Here is a 20370-nt window from a genome sequence, read left to right as displayed (position 1 = left end):
GGTCAAAAGAAGTACCTCATAAAAAATGTAGATTGCTCATCCAAGAAATTCCGATTTGCCAGATGAAGTAATCAGGTGACCTGTTCCTAAGGTTCCTCCGCCTGTCTTGCCGCAAGCCGCACGGGGCGTCTGACATGTCCTGCAAGGCTCGGGACAGTTTGCGGGCCGAGGCGAAGCTGACAGCCTGCGCTGGGCGCGCGAGAGCCAGTGGCCGGCCCCACCTGCCGCAGCGCCTGTCCCTGCCCCCCAGGCGCGCGGGCCAATGGGCTGGGCCCCAGGGGGCGGGCCGCGGCCGGGCGGGAGGTGCGAGGCCGTGGGCGGGGCGGCCGGGGCTGGCGTGGTAGTGGCTGTAGCTGCAGGGGGGGCGGCGGCGGCGGCGGCTCGGCCGGGCGTCCGCGGGCCGTGGGGGATGGGAGCGGCGAGCTCCAGCCCTCGGCGGCGGCGGCGGCCGTGAGTGTCGGGCGGGCGTCCGCGTCCGGAACGCGGGATGGAGCGCCGCGGTGAGTGGAGGATGGCGGCGCTCGCTGCGGCGGCGGCGGCGGCAGCAGGGGCCTGGGGTCACCCGCGAGTTGCCGTCCGGGGTCCGGGCGGCCCAGGCGGCGGCCCGGAGTGGGGGCGACTGAGGGCTGCGCTGGGGGCCGGCGGCGGCGGGCCGGGCCGGTGTTCCCGAGACTCCTGGTCCTCCGGGAGGGGTCCGACCGGACGTGGGGCGCGGCGGGCGCGGCAGCAGCGGAGGAGCGGGGAGGGCGCGAGCTGTGGCCCTGAGCAGATGATGAAGATAATAAAAGCAAACACATAGCACGTCCCACGTTCGGCGTACAGTTTTCTAAGAGCGCTACACGTTTTAACTTCACGAGAGTTCCACGATTACTTAATTTTTCACACGGGGGAAACCTGCCGGAACACACAGACTCGTAATTGGCATAGTGTGATTTAGAGTCGGACAGTTTTGCTCCAGAATCTGTGCTCCCTACCGCTACAGAGTCCGATCGGATCCTGTCCCACCCCCACTGCCCTGACAGCAGCCCTCAATTCATCTGGGTCTCTGTCCCGAGATATCTTAGGATTTCCGTGGTGCATTGTTCTCGTCCCTGTCTTTTGAGCTGAGGGAGGGGTGTTTCGTTCCGAGGCCTCTTGAGCCTCAATGTTTTTTCCCCAATTCCGTTGTGGGCGTGTTTGGGGCTTGACTTTTTTTTTGACGGGTGAGCCCAAGTCTGAGACGTTTCAAGCTGGAGCGCTAGTGGTTCACGAGACTTGTGTCTCCATATTCATCTTTTTTGACTCTCTTCCTCAATAAAGAATTGGCCTGATACCTCTTCGGAGAGGAGGACTGTTAGTTGCTAAAGGCGGGAGCTGAGCGCCCCTTCCCCTTTCTCCAGGTGTCTCCGAGACGGTATCTCTTGTCCATCGCTATCAGTGCCTGCAGCCCTTTTTGGTTGCTCCATGTTCCCATTCTGTATTTAAATTCTGGGATGGGGAACGTGGTCTTTGGCATTGGGTAGTTTTGGAGAGCCATGCCTGTCAGGAATGCTGGACATTCTGGAGGCGTGGGAGGTTGGGCAGCCTCATCTTCTTTAAACGTGCTGAATTCTAACTGCCCAGGAATGAAGTGTATGTGCGTTGCACGCCTTTCTTTAGAAATTAGTTATTTGCATATTATCGATAAAACTTTTTAACATGCCCCATTATGTTTTTGTGAAACGTGCATTTAAAAAACATAATGAAAGACCTCCAGAATGAATTTTTCTGATTTTTAAAAACATCTCTAGGTAGCAATAGATTATTACCAATCAGAAATTTGTTGAAATAGCAGATTTCAGAAATACATGGCGGTTTTTCCTGAGGTAGAAATAGTAAGATAGGGAACTATTAAGTACAGATATTTGGGTTTGTTTTACTCTTCAATTAGGCAGCCATGTGCCTAAAATGAAAATACTTCTGTAAGGATACATTTGGGGAGGAGGAACATGGGGCAAGAACATTTGATTAACACAGGCTCCTGAAGTCTTGGAAAAGCCACATTCCAGGGTACCAGAAGTTAGTGTTCACATTTCTAATACACATATTACTTAGAATTTAGAACATATAGAGAAAGTAGTTTGGCACAGTGATTTTCTCTTTGCTACAAAGTTCTTTGCGAAGTGGATAAAATGCTTTTTTTATGTTGATGGTTTGGAGTTGGAAGAGATGCAGAGAATTAGGAGAGTTTCACAAATATTTTGCTCAACAGTCTGTTTGCACAGTTCAAACTTCACTTGGAAGCCATTTAGTAGGTTTCCATGAAGTCAGTTAAGTTTCTGGAATTGTTTCCAGTCCTATATTTCTTGTTCACAATTTACAGATATACTGTAGTGAAGTCACATTTTGTTCATTACTTACGTATGTTAACAGTCTTCCACAGTAAAGCACGCTAGTGATAATGGCTTAACAGTTATTGAGTCTTCATGATGAACCAAGCGTTGTGCTAAGTGCTTTCCATATTTTTATCTCATTTAATTAAATTTCCAGTTGCAATCTGTTAGTAACTACATTTTATGTTACCGCCAACTAGAGGATGTTCATTTTGGGACATGAGAAAGTAATGTGGATGATCTCGGAAAGTGTATAACCTCCAAACTTTCTCATTATCATAGTTCAATTTTGTGAAAGCTTGGATTAACTTTATGTTAACATTTTTTTCAACTGTAATGTTTCCTTCAGTTTGAAATATGAAAAGTAGTAAAGTATATGTAATAAAAGTAGTACATTGCTCACCGTAATCTCGACTAGAGGTAGAGTATAACCCCTTTTAGTTCCTCACTTCCCCATCGTTTTTGTTCGTTTACAGACATTCTTAGTCTTGACTAAATATATTCAGGCATTTCTGAAACACTTTTTACAACTTTGGGCTACTAATTTGACAGTTAAAATAATTTTTTTTTTACTGAGATAGGTGAATTGTTTTATTCGAAGCTTGTGATATATGCTTTAAAATTTATAACCATCTTTTTACCAGTGACAATGACCAATTTTCTAATTTACTAAACTAAAAGCCATCAAAATTAGTCAGAGTGACTTTATTAAGTAAGCTGCAAAAGTGATGAATTAAGCTAATAGTCTTCTCAATTAACGATTTGTAAAAGAGCTGCCCAAACAAGGCACTTGAGTGTTTTGTTTGTTTTTGTTGGAGGGGAGACTTAGGACAATTTGGGGGGAGCACTATTATTATAGCTAAGTTCATTTTAGAAGTTATTTACACATTTAAGGATTAATGTTAGATAGGTTTGAAACTAGATTAAATGTAGAAATTGCATTTCCAGAAATAATTTGAGATTAATAAGAATACTGAATAAAGGAATTTTAAAAGCCATTGAAGAAGTGTCAGGACACCTTATTTAATAATCAGAAGTAGAGAAACAATAATAGAAATCAACCTTTGATTTCAGTTTTATGTATTCTTGCCATTACTCAACTTCATATGCTTGGTTTTTTGGTAAGATACTATTTTAGAGACAGATTTTTAAAAACAGATTCTATTTTCCGTTCAAAACACTGCAACAATCCAGAGTTAAACATTTTTATTTCTGTAAAAATTAATTGAAACTTTATAAACTTTTAAAGTTTATAAATTCATTATAAACTACTTATTTATTATTATTCATTATTAGTTCTGCCAATTCATCACTCATTCTGCAGACAGTTTTGAGTTGTTTATCCCTCATATGCCAAGCACTGTGCTTTAAGCAGAGAACGCTTGGTTAGCAAACATTGGTCATGATTTTGAGATTATAGTCTGGATAAGGAGACACGAATCACCTGTGAGAACTTCGATAAGTGCAGTGATGAAAAGTATAAGATGGTACAAAGCATATAACAGGAGATTCTGTTCTAGTTTGGTGGTGGTGGTGGTGGTTATGGGAGCAGGGGAGGTCCAGGAAGATTTCTTTGAGGAAGTGATCTTTGAGCTGAGATCAGAATGAGTAAACAAAGAGGAAGGAGTAGTCCAGGCAAATGGAACTGCATATAGACAGGACCCTGAGTCCAACAGTTGGTGTTTCTCAAGTTGTAGGGACAGAACCCATTATAATTCTGAGACCAATTTGGTGGGTTGCAACCGGCTTTTTAAAAAATGAAATGGGATAGGAAAGAAAACATCTGAGTACATCACCTGGCTCCTTAGCCAGAATCTGTTTTATGTTTACGCATTCCTACACACACACCACACACAAGCATAACATACTTAATGTGTAAACTGGCTCCACTGTGGGTCACGGTAAACAAATACTGTTGGAAAAATGAGAAAGAGGTGTGTGTGGCAGGAGTGTTAAGTGTTTAGTAGGAATTGTGACTCCAGAGGACGTTGCAGAGGTAAGTAGGAGCCAGGTTTCATGCTGAGCCTTGTAGTGCACGATAGCATCTCACTTGTCTTTTGGAAGAGTTTTGAGCAGAGAAATGACATGATGAGATTCATGTTTTGAAAATGTACTCACTACATTTGGAATGAGACAAGAATGGATATGGAGAGATCATTAGGAAATTAGTAACAGCAGCTAGACTACTCCTTCCTCTTTGTTTACTCATTCTGATCTCAGCTCAAACATTTGAAAAATGTTTTAATAATGCTTGAGCTAATTTAATTCCTCCAGTCATTTCCTTTTTGATTTCAAACAAAATTAGGACTTTTAATTACAGAAAGGTAAAAGGTAAGGATGAAGCAGAAACAAACTAAGATTTTCTTGAGTTCCAACTATGTGCCAGGTTTAGGTGTTTTAACATATGAAGTCTTTAAACTTTGGGTTCCCTTTTAATCTTCATACAGCCTGTAAGCAAATTGTACAGGTCACACATTTAGGAAGTATTCAGTGACGATTCAATTCTCAATCTTTCTCATAACAAAGATTGTGATTTTATTATACCACCCTGAAATTACCAAAAATATTGCTCTAGTAATCATACATTTATGTGTTCAACCAATCCAGGTGTGTCAGATTAGTGGACATCTTTAGAACTTTTCAGCAGAGAAATGTTCTTGATGAAAGGTGATAATCCGGAATGTGTGTGTGTGTGTGTGTGTGTGTGTATGAGTATGCATTATTATTGAGAACATACTGTACTTGAATTTCTTTTATGTGTTGGACACTTCTATACCATTGTCTCTTTTAATGCTTACAATAATCTCATGAGGTAGGTATCGTCAGGATGTTATTTCCATTCTATAAATGAGTTTACCAAAGTGAGGAGATTAACAGTTTGTCAGGTCACGCATAGTAAGTGATGGAGGGGGATTTTGAAAACAGGTCTTTCTTTTTTCAAAGCTCATATTTCACCTTTATTTTTGAAGGTGATGTCATGGAGGGAGAATATTTTCTTCCACTAATTGACATTTCAGAATAACTTTTACAGTTTAAAAAAACTCTGTACCTTAGGAGTTAAGAGGAAGTTTATTAAGAGCATGGGTTTTGGTAACAAGGCAGATTGGGTTTAAGTACCAGTTCATTTATCAGCTGAGAGCTTAAACAAATTATTTAACCTCCAAACCTCAGGTTCCTAACTTGTGAAATGAAGAGAATAGTAGCTTGCATATCATAGAGTTGTCAAGGTTATTGGCACTTAATAAATGGAAGTTGCTTTATCAGTAATACAGGGTTTGTTGTTGTTATTGTTTTAAATAGAATATTGAGGCAGGCTTTGGGCTATTTGTGAAAATCTAGTATAATGTCCCCTGATTAATGTAGTATTTGTGTTTCTCTCTTTTTCTCACCCCCTAAAGGAGTTCCATTTTTTTGACTGTTATATGAAAGGATGATTGCTCACAAACAGAAAAAGACAAAGAAAAAACGTGTCTTGTCAACAGGCCAGCTCTCTACTGATGTTACAACTTCTGAAATGGGGCTCAAGTCCATAAATTCCAACTCCATTTTGGATCCTGATTACATCAAGGAGTTGGTGAATGATATCAGGAAGTTCTCCCATGTGTTACTATATTTGAAAGAAGCTATTCTTTCAGGTTCGTCAACTCTTTTCTCTTAGCATTCTTACTGAATAGTTTGTAAACTTTAATTGCCAGCCTAGCTACAGATAAGTGTATACACAGTAGTAGCAACAGGGTATTCTGCTTTAGTTGTTCTTTTTTTTATTTTTTGCCAAATGTTTGATGTTTACAGTGTAAAGTATTTTATAATCAGATACAGTGCAATACATAGTAGAAATTTTGGTAAGTGAGGGAACAAGAATCCAAAAAAAAAAAAAATCATTCTTTGTTTCTTAGAAGTTGGACCCATTTGACATGGGAGATTTTTAGATAATTGGAATTTTAGCCTTCTTGTTAATGGTAACACAGTGCATTCACTGGTCTTTAATAAGCAGACTGATGTTTTTAATTTACATTGTTGACACTTCTGCCTGGATTCAGTTTTCTATATTGTTCCTAAAAGAATCTAAAATCACTGATTTGAGTGAATTTTTTCCTCAAAAATCAAACTTAATTCTGTTTTGCTATTCTCTTCCTCAATTAAGAGATAATCACAGACTTTATTCTCTGTCTAGTTAGAAATGGATAATGGAGCATGAGACTTGATTCTCCTGAAGTAAAGAGCTATATGTATTTGTACTCCCTGACTTGATCTTAGTACTTAAGTCTTTCAACTTTCCGTGCCTCTTTTATATCTAATTTTGATGGCAATGGTAATTAGTAATCATACAGTTCCTATTCTTTTGTAATAAGTAGAAGTTCAGTCCATATTCATAAAGGTATGTCTGGATGTAGAAAAATGAAGATTCCTAGTGTTACTTATATGAGACTTTCTGAGGCTTCATAGACACTTATAAGATTTCCATAAATATTTTGTGTTTATAAATTAGATATTCATTTTCTGACATGCGTTCTGAAAAACAGAAACTGCAGCCATGTCTTCTATTTGTCCTAAATGCTGCTTTTCGGAGTTGATTTCTAACCTAATTATAATTTTCAAGTTGAAATGCCCAAAATAACCTGGACTTGAATTGTAGCCTCAAAATTTTAGTATTTGAATTTTCCTTAAAATGACAATCACATAAGTCATTCTTTTGACACTATATGTATGTTTTTAGAAAAGAATTTACCTACACTTCTGTTAATTTTAATAGCTTGAGTTTGAAGTCTAATTATGGATAATTAAATGGTAATAAAGTTATCTTGTTAATGTGGAAAGATATTCTAAATACATTAAGCATTATACTGGTAACAGATTCATTACTAAAATGACACATCTGCCATTTATTTAAAGAAGCATACCTTTGTAATAAAGACTTGTTCTTAACTGAGTTACTTGTTTTAAATTTGTTTTTTAATTCACATACAGTAAAATTTACTCTTTTTGTTGTAGCTGGGTTAATTTTGAATTTGAAATTTAAAATGATGTATTAATTAACAAATCATTTACTTCACTTTAGGGTAAAATCTGATTTTATTTAATGTATCAATAAAAATAGGTTTTAATTAATATAAATAAGATTTTTAGTTAGGATATCTGTTTGTTTTTATTTGTTTTCCATAGGAGATTTATATCATTTGAAATCCTCATCTCGCATATTTATCCCTTGTTTCACAGATTTAAAATGATGGTAATTTAAAACAAGTTGGACCCACTCCTTATCTCCACAATATTTTTATATGAGTTTTAATTTGTGAGTAAACAGTTCATAGGTTAGGAAGAAAGAGGACTGAAAGCTGATCCTAAGTGAGAAGAAAAGAGAAAATTGGTAATAAGTATAAGACAGCAAAAGGAGATTACCTTTTGAGGTAAAAGGGTGTATGTGGAAATATATATTTTAGGAGTGTGTCTGTACTTGTCTCCGTGTTTTATTTAATTTATTATTTGTTTTTAGACCTTTTAGTTTATATTGGAGTATAGCCAATTAACAATGTTGTGATAGTTCCAGGTGCACAGCAATGTGACTCAAGGAAATATATTTTTTACAGAAATGTAATATTAAAAATCCGAAAGGATGTTATTCTTTTAATAAGAAAACCAGTACTTCATAATTTAAGACTTGATTATATTGCTAATAATAAAAAGCTTGCCATTTATGATTGGTAAATTAATTTAAAAATGTGAAAACTATCTTTTGGGTAACCAACTCTCATTAGTAGGCAGTGGCCAGAGTATTTTCATTAATTTATCTTTGGATTGACTTTAATGCTTGGTTCTTCAGTCAGAGTTAAAAGGATTTATGTATGCCATCTCAGAATAAATCTTGGATTTAACAAGAATTTGTTTTCTCTGTCTTTGCATCATTGTTATCAAAATCTAGAAATATATTCTTTGGTTTATTTAAATTGATAGAACCTTTTTTGTTTGTTGTTTTCCTTAAGGGAGTATGTTAAACATAAATTAACCTCATTATAGATGACAAGAAATGCTCCATAATAATATGCTTCTTTAATTTTGCTCATGATTTTCAGCTTGTTAGAGTATCATACTATTTATTTATTTAATAGAATTATTACAACAATCACATGAGATCTTCAGGAAAACAGGTAAAAAGTTTAAATTCTGTAACTATTTAAGGTGGTGTTATTATATATGTTACTGGACGTAGACATAGGCCATGCTTTTGTCTCTGGGTATTGAGAAATATCCCTGGACTTCTGCTGTTCTTTAGTACCAGCATAGTTGTAAACTGTGGCCACTGTTTTTATTTTGGAGTGAGGGATCCTTGTCAATATTGTATCAGCGGCCTTGCCAGTATTTTGTCTTTTGCCTCCTTAAAAGAAGGAAGCCAAATTTTTGATATTGTTTGTTACTTTTCAATTCATGTCAGTTGGCTGTTAAAAAGCTAAAAAGTTAGCTTTTAAGAATATAGACTGTGGGTATACTAATCACCTTTTGATGTTATCTGAATACCATTTTCTCTATGTACTTTACCTGTCATGAGGCAATGGTGTGCAAAATCACTTGACTACTGCTTCAAGTGTTAAGTCATGTTGTTGAGACTAGGCTTAGGTTAATAGCTTTGTGATAGGTTTATAGCCACATTTCCCTTTCCTAAACTAGTTACAGAGATGATATATAATTGTATATGGTGCTTCACATTTTACAGAGTACTTTTACATACAATTTAATCATGCAGTCCCCACAATGGCAGGTACTTTTAGACCTGTTTCACAGATGAGTTGTATGTATAACTTAGATTATGTGATTTCATCAACCTCTTGTTGCTGATAAATAGTGGTTTCATTTGGAACCCAGAGGTCATGAATGCAGAATGGTGTGTTCTTTTCTTGCTATCTCAGCTGCTTCACGTGGCAGGTACTATAAAAACACTGCTCAGTTTTCATTATTTCATTAACCAATTCTGTTTTCCGTGGGGTTTATCTCAACCTGCACTATCCAATATGGTAGCCTCTAGACATATGGCTATTTAAATTTAATTAAAATTTAAAATGCAGCTCAGTTGCAGTACCACGTTTCAAGTGCTTATTTGCCACCTCTGGTTAGTGGCTACCATTTTGGATGGTGAAGTTATAAAAATTACAATCATTAACAGAGATCTCTATCAGACAGTGATGGTATAGACATTTGGCATTTATCAATCTCGAGAATATTGAGATGAATTTTTGAGCTATAAGTATTTTTGATTTGTATAGCATGAAAAGAAAACCTAGAAAAAGTTGTTATTGGAGCAAATTAAAGAAAAGTTTACCTAGAAATAGGAATTCTTGGGATCTATTTGGAATTTCCCTCAAATTGCCTTTGGAATGTTAGCTTTCATGCTGTTCTTTGATTTGAACTAGCAGATCACTTTCCAAGCATTTTATACAAGTTGGTGAGATTGGTAGTAAGGAATGGCAGAAAGAGCTCAGGAAAGAGAATCACACAATCTAGGTTCTAGGCCTAGTTCTGCTATCAACTAGTTTTGGAATATGGCTTAAGTCATTTAATAATTTGTTAAGAATGAGGCACTTACACCAGATGCTATTGATTTTATAATTCTGTGATCCAAAAATTGATTAGAGTTGGAAATTCTACGTTGTTCGGAATATTGACAATTCAAGGCTGAAGAAAACAGCTAAGTATTTGTTTTCAAACTATGTAATGCATTTTAGAGGACATTTGCCTCCCACCAGTCTGTAGGATTCCCCCCCCCCACCCCCGGCACGCGGGCCTCTCACCGCTGTGGTCTCTCCCGCCGTGGAGCACAGGCTCCAGATGCGCAGGCCCAGCGGCCATAGCCCACAGGCCCAGCCGCTCCATGGCATGTGGGATCTTCCCGGACCGGGGCATGAACCCGCGTCCCCTGCATCGGCAGGTGGACCCTCAACTACTGCGCCACCAGGGAAGCCCTGTAGGATTTTTTAATGTGAGTTTTATGATAAGTTTCTTAAGTGTGGGTTTATGAAATTTTCCCAAGTGAGAACGTGAAGCTCATATTGCAGCAGGTGTTGATGAACTGATTAGAGAAAATTAGTGTCTGCCAAAGAACTCCTTGCCCCCAACAGAGTTAAGATATGTATGCACTGTCTCTACTGTTTTTTTTTTCTTTTAATTAATTAATTATTTTGGCTGCATTGGGTCTTCATTGCTGCGCACCGGCTTCGCACCGGCTTTCTCTAGTTGGGGCGAGTGGGGGCTGCTCTTCATGCGGTGCGCGGGCTTCTCATTGCAGTGGCTTCTCTTGTTGTGGAGCACAGGCTCTAGGGTGCGCGGGCTTCAGTAGTTGTGGCTCGTGGGCTCTAGAGCGCAGGCTCAGTAGTTGTGGCACACGAGCTTAGTTGCTCCGTGGCATGTGGGATCTTCCCGGACCAGGGCCTGAACCTGTGCCCCCTGCATTGGCAGGCAGATTCTTAACCACTGTGCCACCAAGGAATTCCTCTACTGTTTTTATTTACAAAAAGTGGAGAGCTTAATGAGGGAGATCAGAGGACTATGAACATGCTTACTTTGATAGGGTAAGTGATAGTTTGTTGATTCTCTGTCTGCTACTTATTTCCAGGAGGAGGTTACCCTGTAGTCTTATATAAGTAGCAGATGTGGAATTTGAAGTTTTAGATCTACACCTTGTGTCATTAAGGTGCATTATGAATAATTACAGGGCAAAATTTTCATCTTATGTTAAAATGCTGAAGGCACACAATTATGCATATGTCCTTTGTATTTAAATATAACACTGCAGATTAATGTATGTGCAGTCTAAGTACCAGTTCAGGTTTATGGTTGCCCCTCTGAGGAATAATGTGTTCTGAATTCCAAAGAACACATTCATAAATGTTCTTCTAGATTATACAGTAATCTTAAACTCTCTCTTTGTGACATACTTCCCATTCCCAGGTGGAACACCATGCGTGGAAGTTCAAAATCTGGAAATTTGAAAAGTGTAAGGCTTTTAATTCAGCTAGAAAGACTAGTGCAAATTGCTTAATTTGTCTGGTACTCAATGCTTGGCAGTGTCCATTGCCATTATAACATATATTTGAAGAAAAATTGGCAGTTAGTCTAATACTTCTTGTAGCTTTTTGATTATGTAACACTATTTTTTAAATGGATTTTAATAAAAGTTTACTGTTGTGACAGTGGTGGCTTGTTTTTCTGTTTTGTTTTTTAAATAGGCTGGAAAGGAAGATTAAACTTTATCATCAGTTTTAGATAAACTAGTTAAGTTCTCTCATTATTAAAAATGATTTCTAACTTGAGTGTATCACTTTTAATTTGTAAAAATGTAACTGATCTCTTAAGTGATAGCTTTTGATGAATTCTGGGTCCTAAATTTGATAGAACTATACTCAGAAGTGGTATATGAACTTTCTAAAGCAAATTTTATTGAAAGAAGGAATTAAGTAAAAATTTTAATGTCATTAAATATTATGTTCTGTTGTGAGAGGGAAGTTCTGTATAAACTTTCAAAGTCTTAATTGAAATCCTGTGTTGTGGATTGCCCCAGGTTTTTTCCAGAGTAAATGAATATACAGGAGGATGTGTAAATTTATTTAGGCAGATTCCAGTGAGTATTAATTTTACCATTGTTGACTATTACTTAACTTTCACCTTCCATAGCGTGCAAGATATTTTGTGAAATATTGGAAACATTAAGTTGCTAGTCTCAGATATGTCCTCCTGCTATGTGTTTTTAGAAGTAAACCTCTCTAGAAGTGATTTCCAATGGTTACCGTTTAGGAAAAGCTAATATGAATGTTAGTAGTTTATGGCTTAGTGCCTAGAAGGTACAAAATGAATCCTTGAGGAATGAAGTATGAAATCCAAGTAGCTCATTTATTACACATGTGCCAGCTCTTAGGAGATAGCTTTCCTCTTCTGCATTTACCTAGAATGGCTTACATAATGTTACCATTTACAGTAGTTAACTGGTATATTCGATTGGAAGTTAAAGCCTGTTAAATCACAGATTGCAGAGTATACCTGTCATTAAGCTATAACTTCTTTAACCATGTTAAAGTTCTAGAGCCAGAACCCTGAGGTGGAATCCTCATTCTGCCACTGTTTGTATTTAGCCCTGGGCCAATTACTTATATTCTCTGCCTCAGTTTCACGTCTGCTAAAAGGAGATAATAGTACCTACATTATTGAGTTGCGAAAATTAAATGAGTTCGTAATTCATTTATATAAAGCTCATAGAATAAGTGTTTTAAAATGTCAGCTATTATTATTTTTACAATCCCCAAGTGGCTGGATAACGAAAGCTGCACTTTAGGCTTCATTTTATCCTGTAAATTCAGGAGTCATTACAGAAAAAAAGAAGTGAGTTTCCTAGTGATAAGTTCTGAAACTTTTTCCTTCCTTCTTGTTTTCATTGCTTTCCCAGAGTGGTTAAGCTGAATTAACAAGACTGATTTTAAAAATTATTGTCATTTTTAAAATCAAGGAAAACACGGTAGTTTTTTCATTTATTTACATAAGCATTTCCATGAAGTGTTTGCAATATAAACACTGTGGTATTGTGTTAATGCATGAGAACCAAAAAGTGGAACTGGCTAATCTGTTCTCACTTGATAAGCTGAATGAAGCAGAAAATAAATGGCACAAATGAATGAAACAATAAATTAAAATTCAGATTACCATATAGGGATGGTAGATAAACAAGCAAACATTGGGATACAGGAGTTTTACTCTTCTATATAGCTGGTGTTAAGACTAGTTGAACATTATAATATTTGCATATATAATACCTTTGTAGTATAAATTGAATTATTACATTTACAACGTGACCACTATAAAACTTAAAAATTATCTGGTAATTATATGACTAAATTAAGTACTATAACTTGATAGGTATAGAAATATTTTTGTAAAATATACTCTTAATTATGATTTTATTTCTAAGTAATTTACTAATTTAGACTTTACATATAAAATTAAATTGAAATTTAACTTTAATGTCTCTTTTTCATTAGCCAAAATATTGTGGGACCATACTGTAATTTGTTACTGAGTGTAATTCTGTGTGAGACAATTCTGTTTTCAAAGGTATTTAGTTTGAATGGTTTACAGATTTAATAGTAATAATAGCTTACATATATTAAGACTGTAAAGCAGTTTCATTTCTGTTAATTTATTTGATATTCACAACAACTGTTTTACTGATGATGAATCTTAGGTCAGAGAAACTGAGAGTTTTGTTTATGGTCATTTCAAGCAAGTGGCAGATCAAACATTGGAATTCAGGTTTCTTGCTTTAAATCTATTGTTTTCTACCACACCAATCAGCTACTTACCTTTCTTCTGTATTAGGGAAGAAAAATTACTCTCTCTTTTGCTTTGCTCATTGCTGCTGCTGTTGATGTGGGGATCTTTAGTGTTGGTGAAGGAGCTGCCTAAATTTAAAACTTTCTGAAAAAAAAAGTTCATGGGGCTTTTGCTTCATAAAAATAATTTGAGGTAGCTTATTCTACTATAAGAAAATAGAACATTGGAACATTTTTACCACTCGTAAAGCATAATTAAGGGCTTGCTATTTTATAAAGTCCCAGCTGAAGTATTATCAGAATATACTGATGTCCTAGTAGTTGACTCATCTACTCAAATACATAGGAGAATTTATGAATCTTTGTAATTAACGCTTGTTAAATTTAGCCATCTTGTTCATTTCTGTTGATTTATAGGCTTCAGAGATGTGTTCAATCACAGGAAATTAGACTTATTTATAGGGTAATTTGAGATACTTCTGAAATTTCTTACTAAATAACTCAGTTATTGTTTTCTAGTATTTTGCTTTGAAACAACTTCAGTATATGTTTATAAGGGCTTCCTTGTAGGAAAAAAAGAATTTCAAATTGGTAAAACATTTATGTTGACAATTATTGAAATGTTCTACAGTGATTTTAAAGAAGAAGTATAGCAGCAATCCTCAGGACCCGTTATGCTGTTAAAAATTATTGAGAATCCAGAAAAGTTTTTGTTTTTGTGGGCTGTATCTGTTACTATTTACTGTGTTAGAAATTAAAACTAGGAACATTGAAAAACGTATAATAATATGTTTTTAAAACATACAAAAACACTATAATAATTTTGAAATATGTTTATTCCACATAGTTAATTTCCTTGCCTCTGAGAAGACCAGAATTTATTAACTTGGTTTATTTAGGCATTTAAACCATTAGTATTTTGTAGTTCTTGCTTAATATCCAACCCTAATTTTGAATATTGATGTTGGCACACAAAAATCAAGCTCTTTTGTCCTGAGACCTCAAAATAAGACAAAGTATTTTTACTTAGTATTTCCTAAGTATGTTAGTATCTGTAGATTTTATTGTGAAACATCAGTAGGGGATAGAAATGACTGGCTTTCCTTTCTCTCTCTCTCTTTTTTTTTTTTGACCACACTGTGCGGGATCTTAGTTCCCTGACCAGGGATTGAACTTGGCTCCCAGCAGTGAAAGCACAGAGTCCTAACCACTGGACCACCAGAGAATTTCCACCTTTCTCTTTTTTAAGACAAACATAGATTAGGCTTCAGAAAGAGTATAGCACAACTCGTTATGACATTAGATTCAGCCTTGGTTTTGACAAGTAGGCAGAAGTATTACCATAAAATAGCTTTATTTAGTTATATATATATACTGTATATATGAAACAAAGGATAGACTTTGCAATGCAAAACTGGGAAAAAATACATTTATATTATTTTTTATAGGTATTCAAATTATATTATTGTCCCAGAAGTTTCTTTCATTTCGAAGCTACTTGATTCTATTTCAGACCTAGCCTGTGTTGTTAACCTATTTCTACTTCTGTATAAACTAAAAAAAATAGCTGCCAACATTTATGGAGGGCTTACTATGTTCCAGTCACTGTTCCAAGTGCTTTATGTGTTTTAACTCATTTAGTCCAACAACCCTATGAAGTAGCTACCAGTATCTTCTTTTTTTTTTTATAGATGAGGCACAGAGAGGTACGTAACTTGCCCAAGGTTTATCAACCATGGAGTTGGAATTCAAATTCAGGCAATCTGTTTCTAGAAACTATGCTTTTAACCAACCACTAAGCTGTATTGCCTCAGCTAAGTAAACCGACCAAACTAATATCCACAGTGATAAAACAGACAAAATAGATAGTGATCATTTAATTAAGACAATTCTTGAAATTACATGCTTACATTTTCCTTAGGAATTAAAAAATTATAAATGAATTTTTAAATTATAAAAGTAATATATGTTTGTGGGAAAAATTCCAATAGTACATAAAATTTCTAAAGTCTTTTGTCCATTTCTATTTCATTTATTAAATAGACTATTTTTAGAACAGTTTTAGATTTGCAGTAACATTGAGAAAATAGTACAGAGAGTTCCCATACACTCCTACACCCAGTTTCCTCTATTTGTTAACATCTTACATTAGTATGGTACATCTGTTAGAGTTAATGAACCAATATTTGATAATAGTGATATATTATTATTAATTAAAGCCCATAGTTTATTCAGATTTCCATAAATTGTTTCTAATGTCCTTTTTCCCTTCCAGAATTGTATCATATTACATTTAATTGTCGTGTCTCCTTAAGCTCACCTTAGTTATGACAGTTTCTCAAACTTTCCTTATTTTTGATGACCTTGACAGTTTTTTTTTTTTTTTTTTTTTTTTTTTTTTTGGGGTACACGGGCCTCTCACTGTTGTGGCCTCTCCCGTTGCGGAGCACAGGCTCCAGATATGCAGGCTCAGTGGCCACGGCTCACGGGCCCAGCCGCTCCGCGGCATGTGGGATCTTCCCGGACCGGGGCATGAACCTGTGTCCCCTGCATCGGCAGGCGGACTCTCAACCACTGCGCCACCAGGGAAGCCCGACCTTGACAGTTTTAAGGAGTACTGGTCAGGTATTCTGTAGGATGCGCCTTTTTTTTTTTTTTGGCTGCCTTGGGTTTTCGTTGTTGTGCGCGACCTTTACTCTAGTTGTGGCGAGCAGGGGCTACTCTTCGTTGTGGTGCGGTGGCTTCTCTTGTTGCGGAGCACGGGCTCAGTAGTTGTGGCTTGCGGGCTCTAGAGCGCAGGCTCAGTAGTTGTGGTGCCCGGACTTAGTTGCTCCGCGGCATGTGACCGCGGCATGTGAGATCTTCCCAGACCAGGGCTTGAACCCATGTCCCCTGCATTGGCAGGTGGATTCTTAACCACTGCGCCGCCAGGGAAGTCCCGGATGCGCCTTAGACTGGTGTTATGGGATATTGAGAAGAAGCTAACAGATGTAAAGTGACATATTTCTTATGTCATTATCAAGAGTACATGATTTATCACTGTTAATGGTGACCTTGATCACCTGTCATAAGAAGTAGTTGTCAAGTTTGTTTAGTTTAATCTTTTCGTCCCCCTTTCCATGTTGTGCTCTTTGGAAGGAAGTCACTGTGCACATGCTTCACCTCCTTGAGGACAAAATATCTATATAAATTATTAGGAATTCTTTTATACAAGAGAGTTGTCTCTTTCCTTCCATTTATTAATTTATTCAGACATTTATTTGTATCAATATGGACTCATGGATATTTACTTTATACTTTGAGTTATAATCCAGTGCTACTTTTTAAATTTATTGCTCAAATTTTTCCACCTTTGGCCATTGGGAGGTCTTTCAGTTGGTTCCTGTGCACCCTTGGCATACCCTCTTCAATGTGAGGGTTTTTTTTTTTAAGCTCTTACTTTCTGGCATTACAAGATGCTCCTAACTCATCTTGTGTATTTCCTGACACAGTCCTAGAACCAGCCATTTCTCTAAGGAGCCCTGGTTCCTTTTATTGGAGAATGGTATTAGAAGCCAAGATCAGGGTGCTAGGTATGTTTGTTGCTACTGGGGCATCATTTCTTTTAGGCCCTTTCACCTGATGAAGAAAAGAAATATATGTATGTGTACTAACCTGTATATATACACACATCTATAAATATTTCTAGCGACCTATATCTATGATAAACTAAATACGAATTCTTACAGAAGTATCCAACTCTAATCTATCACCGCATGGATCATTATAGCCTCCTCTCCCTGCTTATTTGTAAATTTCCATTCCAACAGTGAGATCCTGGCTCCCACCATCCACCATCCAGTTACCTAGTTATTCACTTCCAGGATACATGTATAGCAATATCAACATTTTTAACCTGAATCTTCGTTGAAAACACTTTATCAACTAGAGTACAGTGCTTATGTGCATTTCCTTTGCCTTTAATCTTACAGACTCCAGTCACTTCCAAAGCTGCTTAAGCCAGCACCTAATCGCCTGTGTTTCTTTTTCTATTATTAAAGCTTTTGGATGAATGAGTTGGATTTTTTCCTGAAGGCACTCTATTCTCTCTCCTTCCATCACTACCTGAACTATTCTTTCTTTACCCCTTCCTGGGATACTCTTTGCCCTAATATACCCAGCTCCCCACCTTGCACTCACCTTGCCTGCTTCTCTTATATGACTTATTTCTCTCTCTTGATAATGCTGTTAATGAATGGAATATTTGATAGATGATAGAATTACTTGTTTTTTATCCTATAGACAATTTTTCTAGTGATTATCTTTTAACATTTCTGGGAAAAAATTGCATAATTATAAAACATTTGTTTTTTAATTTAAATCAGCATCTTACTCTTTTTTTTTTTTGATGTTGGGGGTAGGAGTTTTTATTAATTAATTAATTTATTTATTTTGCTGTGTTGGGTCTTCGTTTCTGCATGAGGGCCCTCTCTAGCTGCGGCAAGCGGGGGCCACCCTTCATCGCAGTGCGTGGGCCCCTCACTATCGTGGCCTCTCTTGTTGTGGAGCACAGGCTCCAGACGCACAGGCTCAGCAGTAGTGGACCACGGGCCTAGTTGCTCCGCGGCATGTGGGATCCCCCCAGACCAGGGCTCGAACCCGCGTCCCCTGCACTAGCAGGCGGACTCTCAACCACTGAGCCACCAGGGAAGCCCTAAAACACTCTTTTAAGAAATGTTTTTGATTGTTTTTTAAGCTCTTTCGATAGGGAGACAGTATTAAGAGTTTAGCTTCTAGAATTATACTCTCTGGGTTCAAATTCTGACTTGGTAAACTTAGGTTTGCCTCAGTTTTCTCATCTGTACGATGGAGATTTAAAAAATCATCTACTTAATAGAAATGATGTGAAAATTAAATGAGATAATAGGTTTTAAGTGCTTTTAACAGTGCCTGGTACATAGGAAGCACTTAATAAATGTGCCATTGTTAAACACTAGTGCTATGTGTAAGGTTACAGAAGTGAACATTACATCAGAGTATTGTATTTCAGGTGGTTGTCTTTTCAAACTTTTGAGGATTACTTCAGGGTTTTTAAAAAAATTATTTATTTCTTTGTTTTTGGCTGTGTCGGGTCTTTGTTGCGGCACGTGGGCTCTTCATTTTGGCGTGCGGGCTCTTCGTTGCAGCGTGTGGGCTTCTCTCTAGTTGTGGCACGCGGGCTCAGTAGTTTTGGCGTGTGGGCTTAGTTGCCCCACGGCATGTGGGTATCTTAGTTCCCCGACCAGGAGTTGAACTCACGTCCCCTGCGTTGGGAGGCGGATTCTTTACCACTGGACCACTGGGGAAGTTCCTACTTCAGGGGTTTTACAGGTTTGGATGACTATACTTTCTGGTTTGCCTGGGATGGTGATCCAGGGATATGCCTGTTTGCTGGCATGATTATGAGTAGTACCCACCTTTTCTCTTGCTAGAGTATTTTGGTTTGGAAGATAAATTATATGGTCACCTTATTTCCAGGGGTTATAAAACGTCGTCTGTGTCCTTCTGACCAGGGCTGCTGTAAAATGGGTAGAGCAGACTAGGGCTGGGCAGGAAGGGACTGGGAAAGAAGCACACCTAAGAGAGCAGTACTGCTCTGTTTCAGCTGCTTGTGGCCAAGGAGGATGTGGGCCTGGTATAACCAGATTTTGATTTTTCAAGAGTAGGCATAAATCTGGAGCTTTTGTAATGATCCCCTAATTTTTCATCATTGGCAATTAGTTCAATTTTTCTAAAAAGTACAAAATTTCATTGAACCATATAAAGATCTATGCATTTTATTGTATGTAAATTATATCACAGTTTTAAAGATGTGCAGGTCAGGTGGTAGTCCTTATATATATGCCTGTGAGTTGCTCATCTCTAATATCTTAATTCAAAGAGTCAATTCTTACGTAGAAACTTAACATGTAAGTGCTATTTAATATTAGTTAATATATCAGGCATTATAGGGCTTTAACTCTGTTACCATATATATTAAAAAGTATATTATAGTAAAAACTGTAAGACAGGAAAAACTTGTAAAGTTGCCTCAAGGGAAATCTGGAGAGCACATTTAGACTGAGAAAACTGAAAAAGGTAGTGCTAAGTTGACCATGACTGTGAGTGACTTTGAAATCTTTAATGAATTAAAATGACTATGGATTTTTGAAGGCTAAATAAATTACATATAATTGCAGTAGTGAAAATAAAAGTGAACATACAGTAGGCAAAAGTTGTGGAGCCACTGCTTCTACCTGAAATGTGCTTCAAAATGGTTGATATAACAAATTAAAAAATTTTTTTTTTCTTAAGACTGTTTTAAAGAAGTCATTCATATACGTCTGGACGAACTTCTTCGTGTTTTAAAGTCTGTAATGAATAAACATCAGAACCTCAATTCTGTTGATCTTCAAAATGCTGCAGAAATGCTTGCTGCAAAAGTGAAAGGTAAGAAAGATAATATTAACAGTGGGTTGGCATGGGCAAAAAGGATCCAGGTGATACATTTTCACTTATAATGGTTATAGAACCATCTCTCTTGGCATCTATATGATGTGTATCAGTAGGAGTTATATACACTTTGGTATTTAAATATCCCCACTGAGTCACACCTAAAATTCTCTTTCTTTTAAAAATTAAAACTTTATTTGGCAGGAAACACTCTCAAAATGCTAACTGAAATGAACTGAACAACTGTGGTTTACAATTTTTGA

The 20370-nt window shown here is 37.2% G+C and overlaps 1 protein-coding gene across 1 annotated transcript in view; it reads left to right on the top strand.

Annotated features, from left to right (window-relative positions):
* Nucleotides 1-372: 372 nt before the first annotated feature.
* ARHGAP29 (Rho GTPase activating protein 29) overlaps nt 373-20370 on the top strand; it is a 64606-nt gene continuing 44608 nt past the window's right edge. Inside the window, 3 exon segments of the mRNA XM_032632941.1 lie at nt 373-500; nt 5750-5986; nt 19970-20104. Of these exon segments, the coding sequence (XP_032488832.1) occupies nt 5782-5986; nt 19970-20104 (340 nt within the window). The 5' untranslated portion in view covers nt 373-500; nt 5750-5781.

The sequence above is a fragment of the Phocoena sinus genome, chromosome 1, assembly GCF_008692025.1.
Source record: "Phocoena sinus isolate mPhoSin1 chromosome 1, mPhoSin1.pri, whole genome shotgun sequence".
Taxonomy (NCBI): Eukaryota; Metazoa; Chordata; class Mammalia; order Artiodactyla; family Phocoenidae; genus Phocoena; species Phocoena sinus.
The sequence above is the reverse complement of the archived record's forward strand: the minus strand, read 5'-3'. Positions and strand labels throughout refer to the sequence as shown.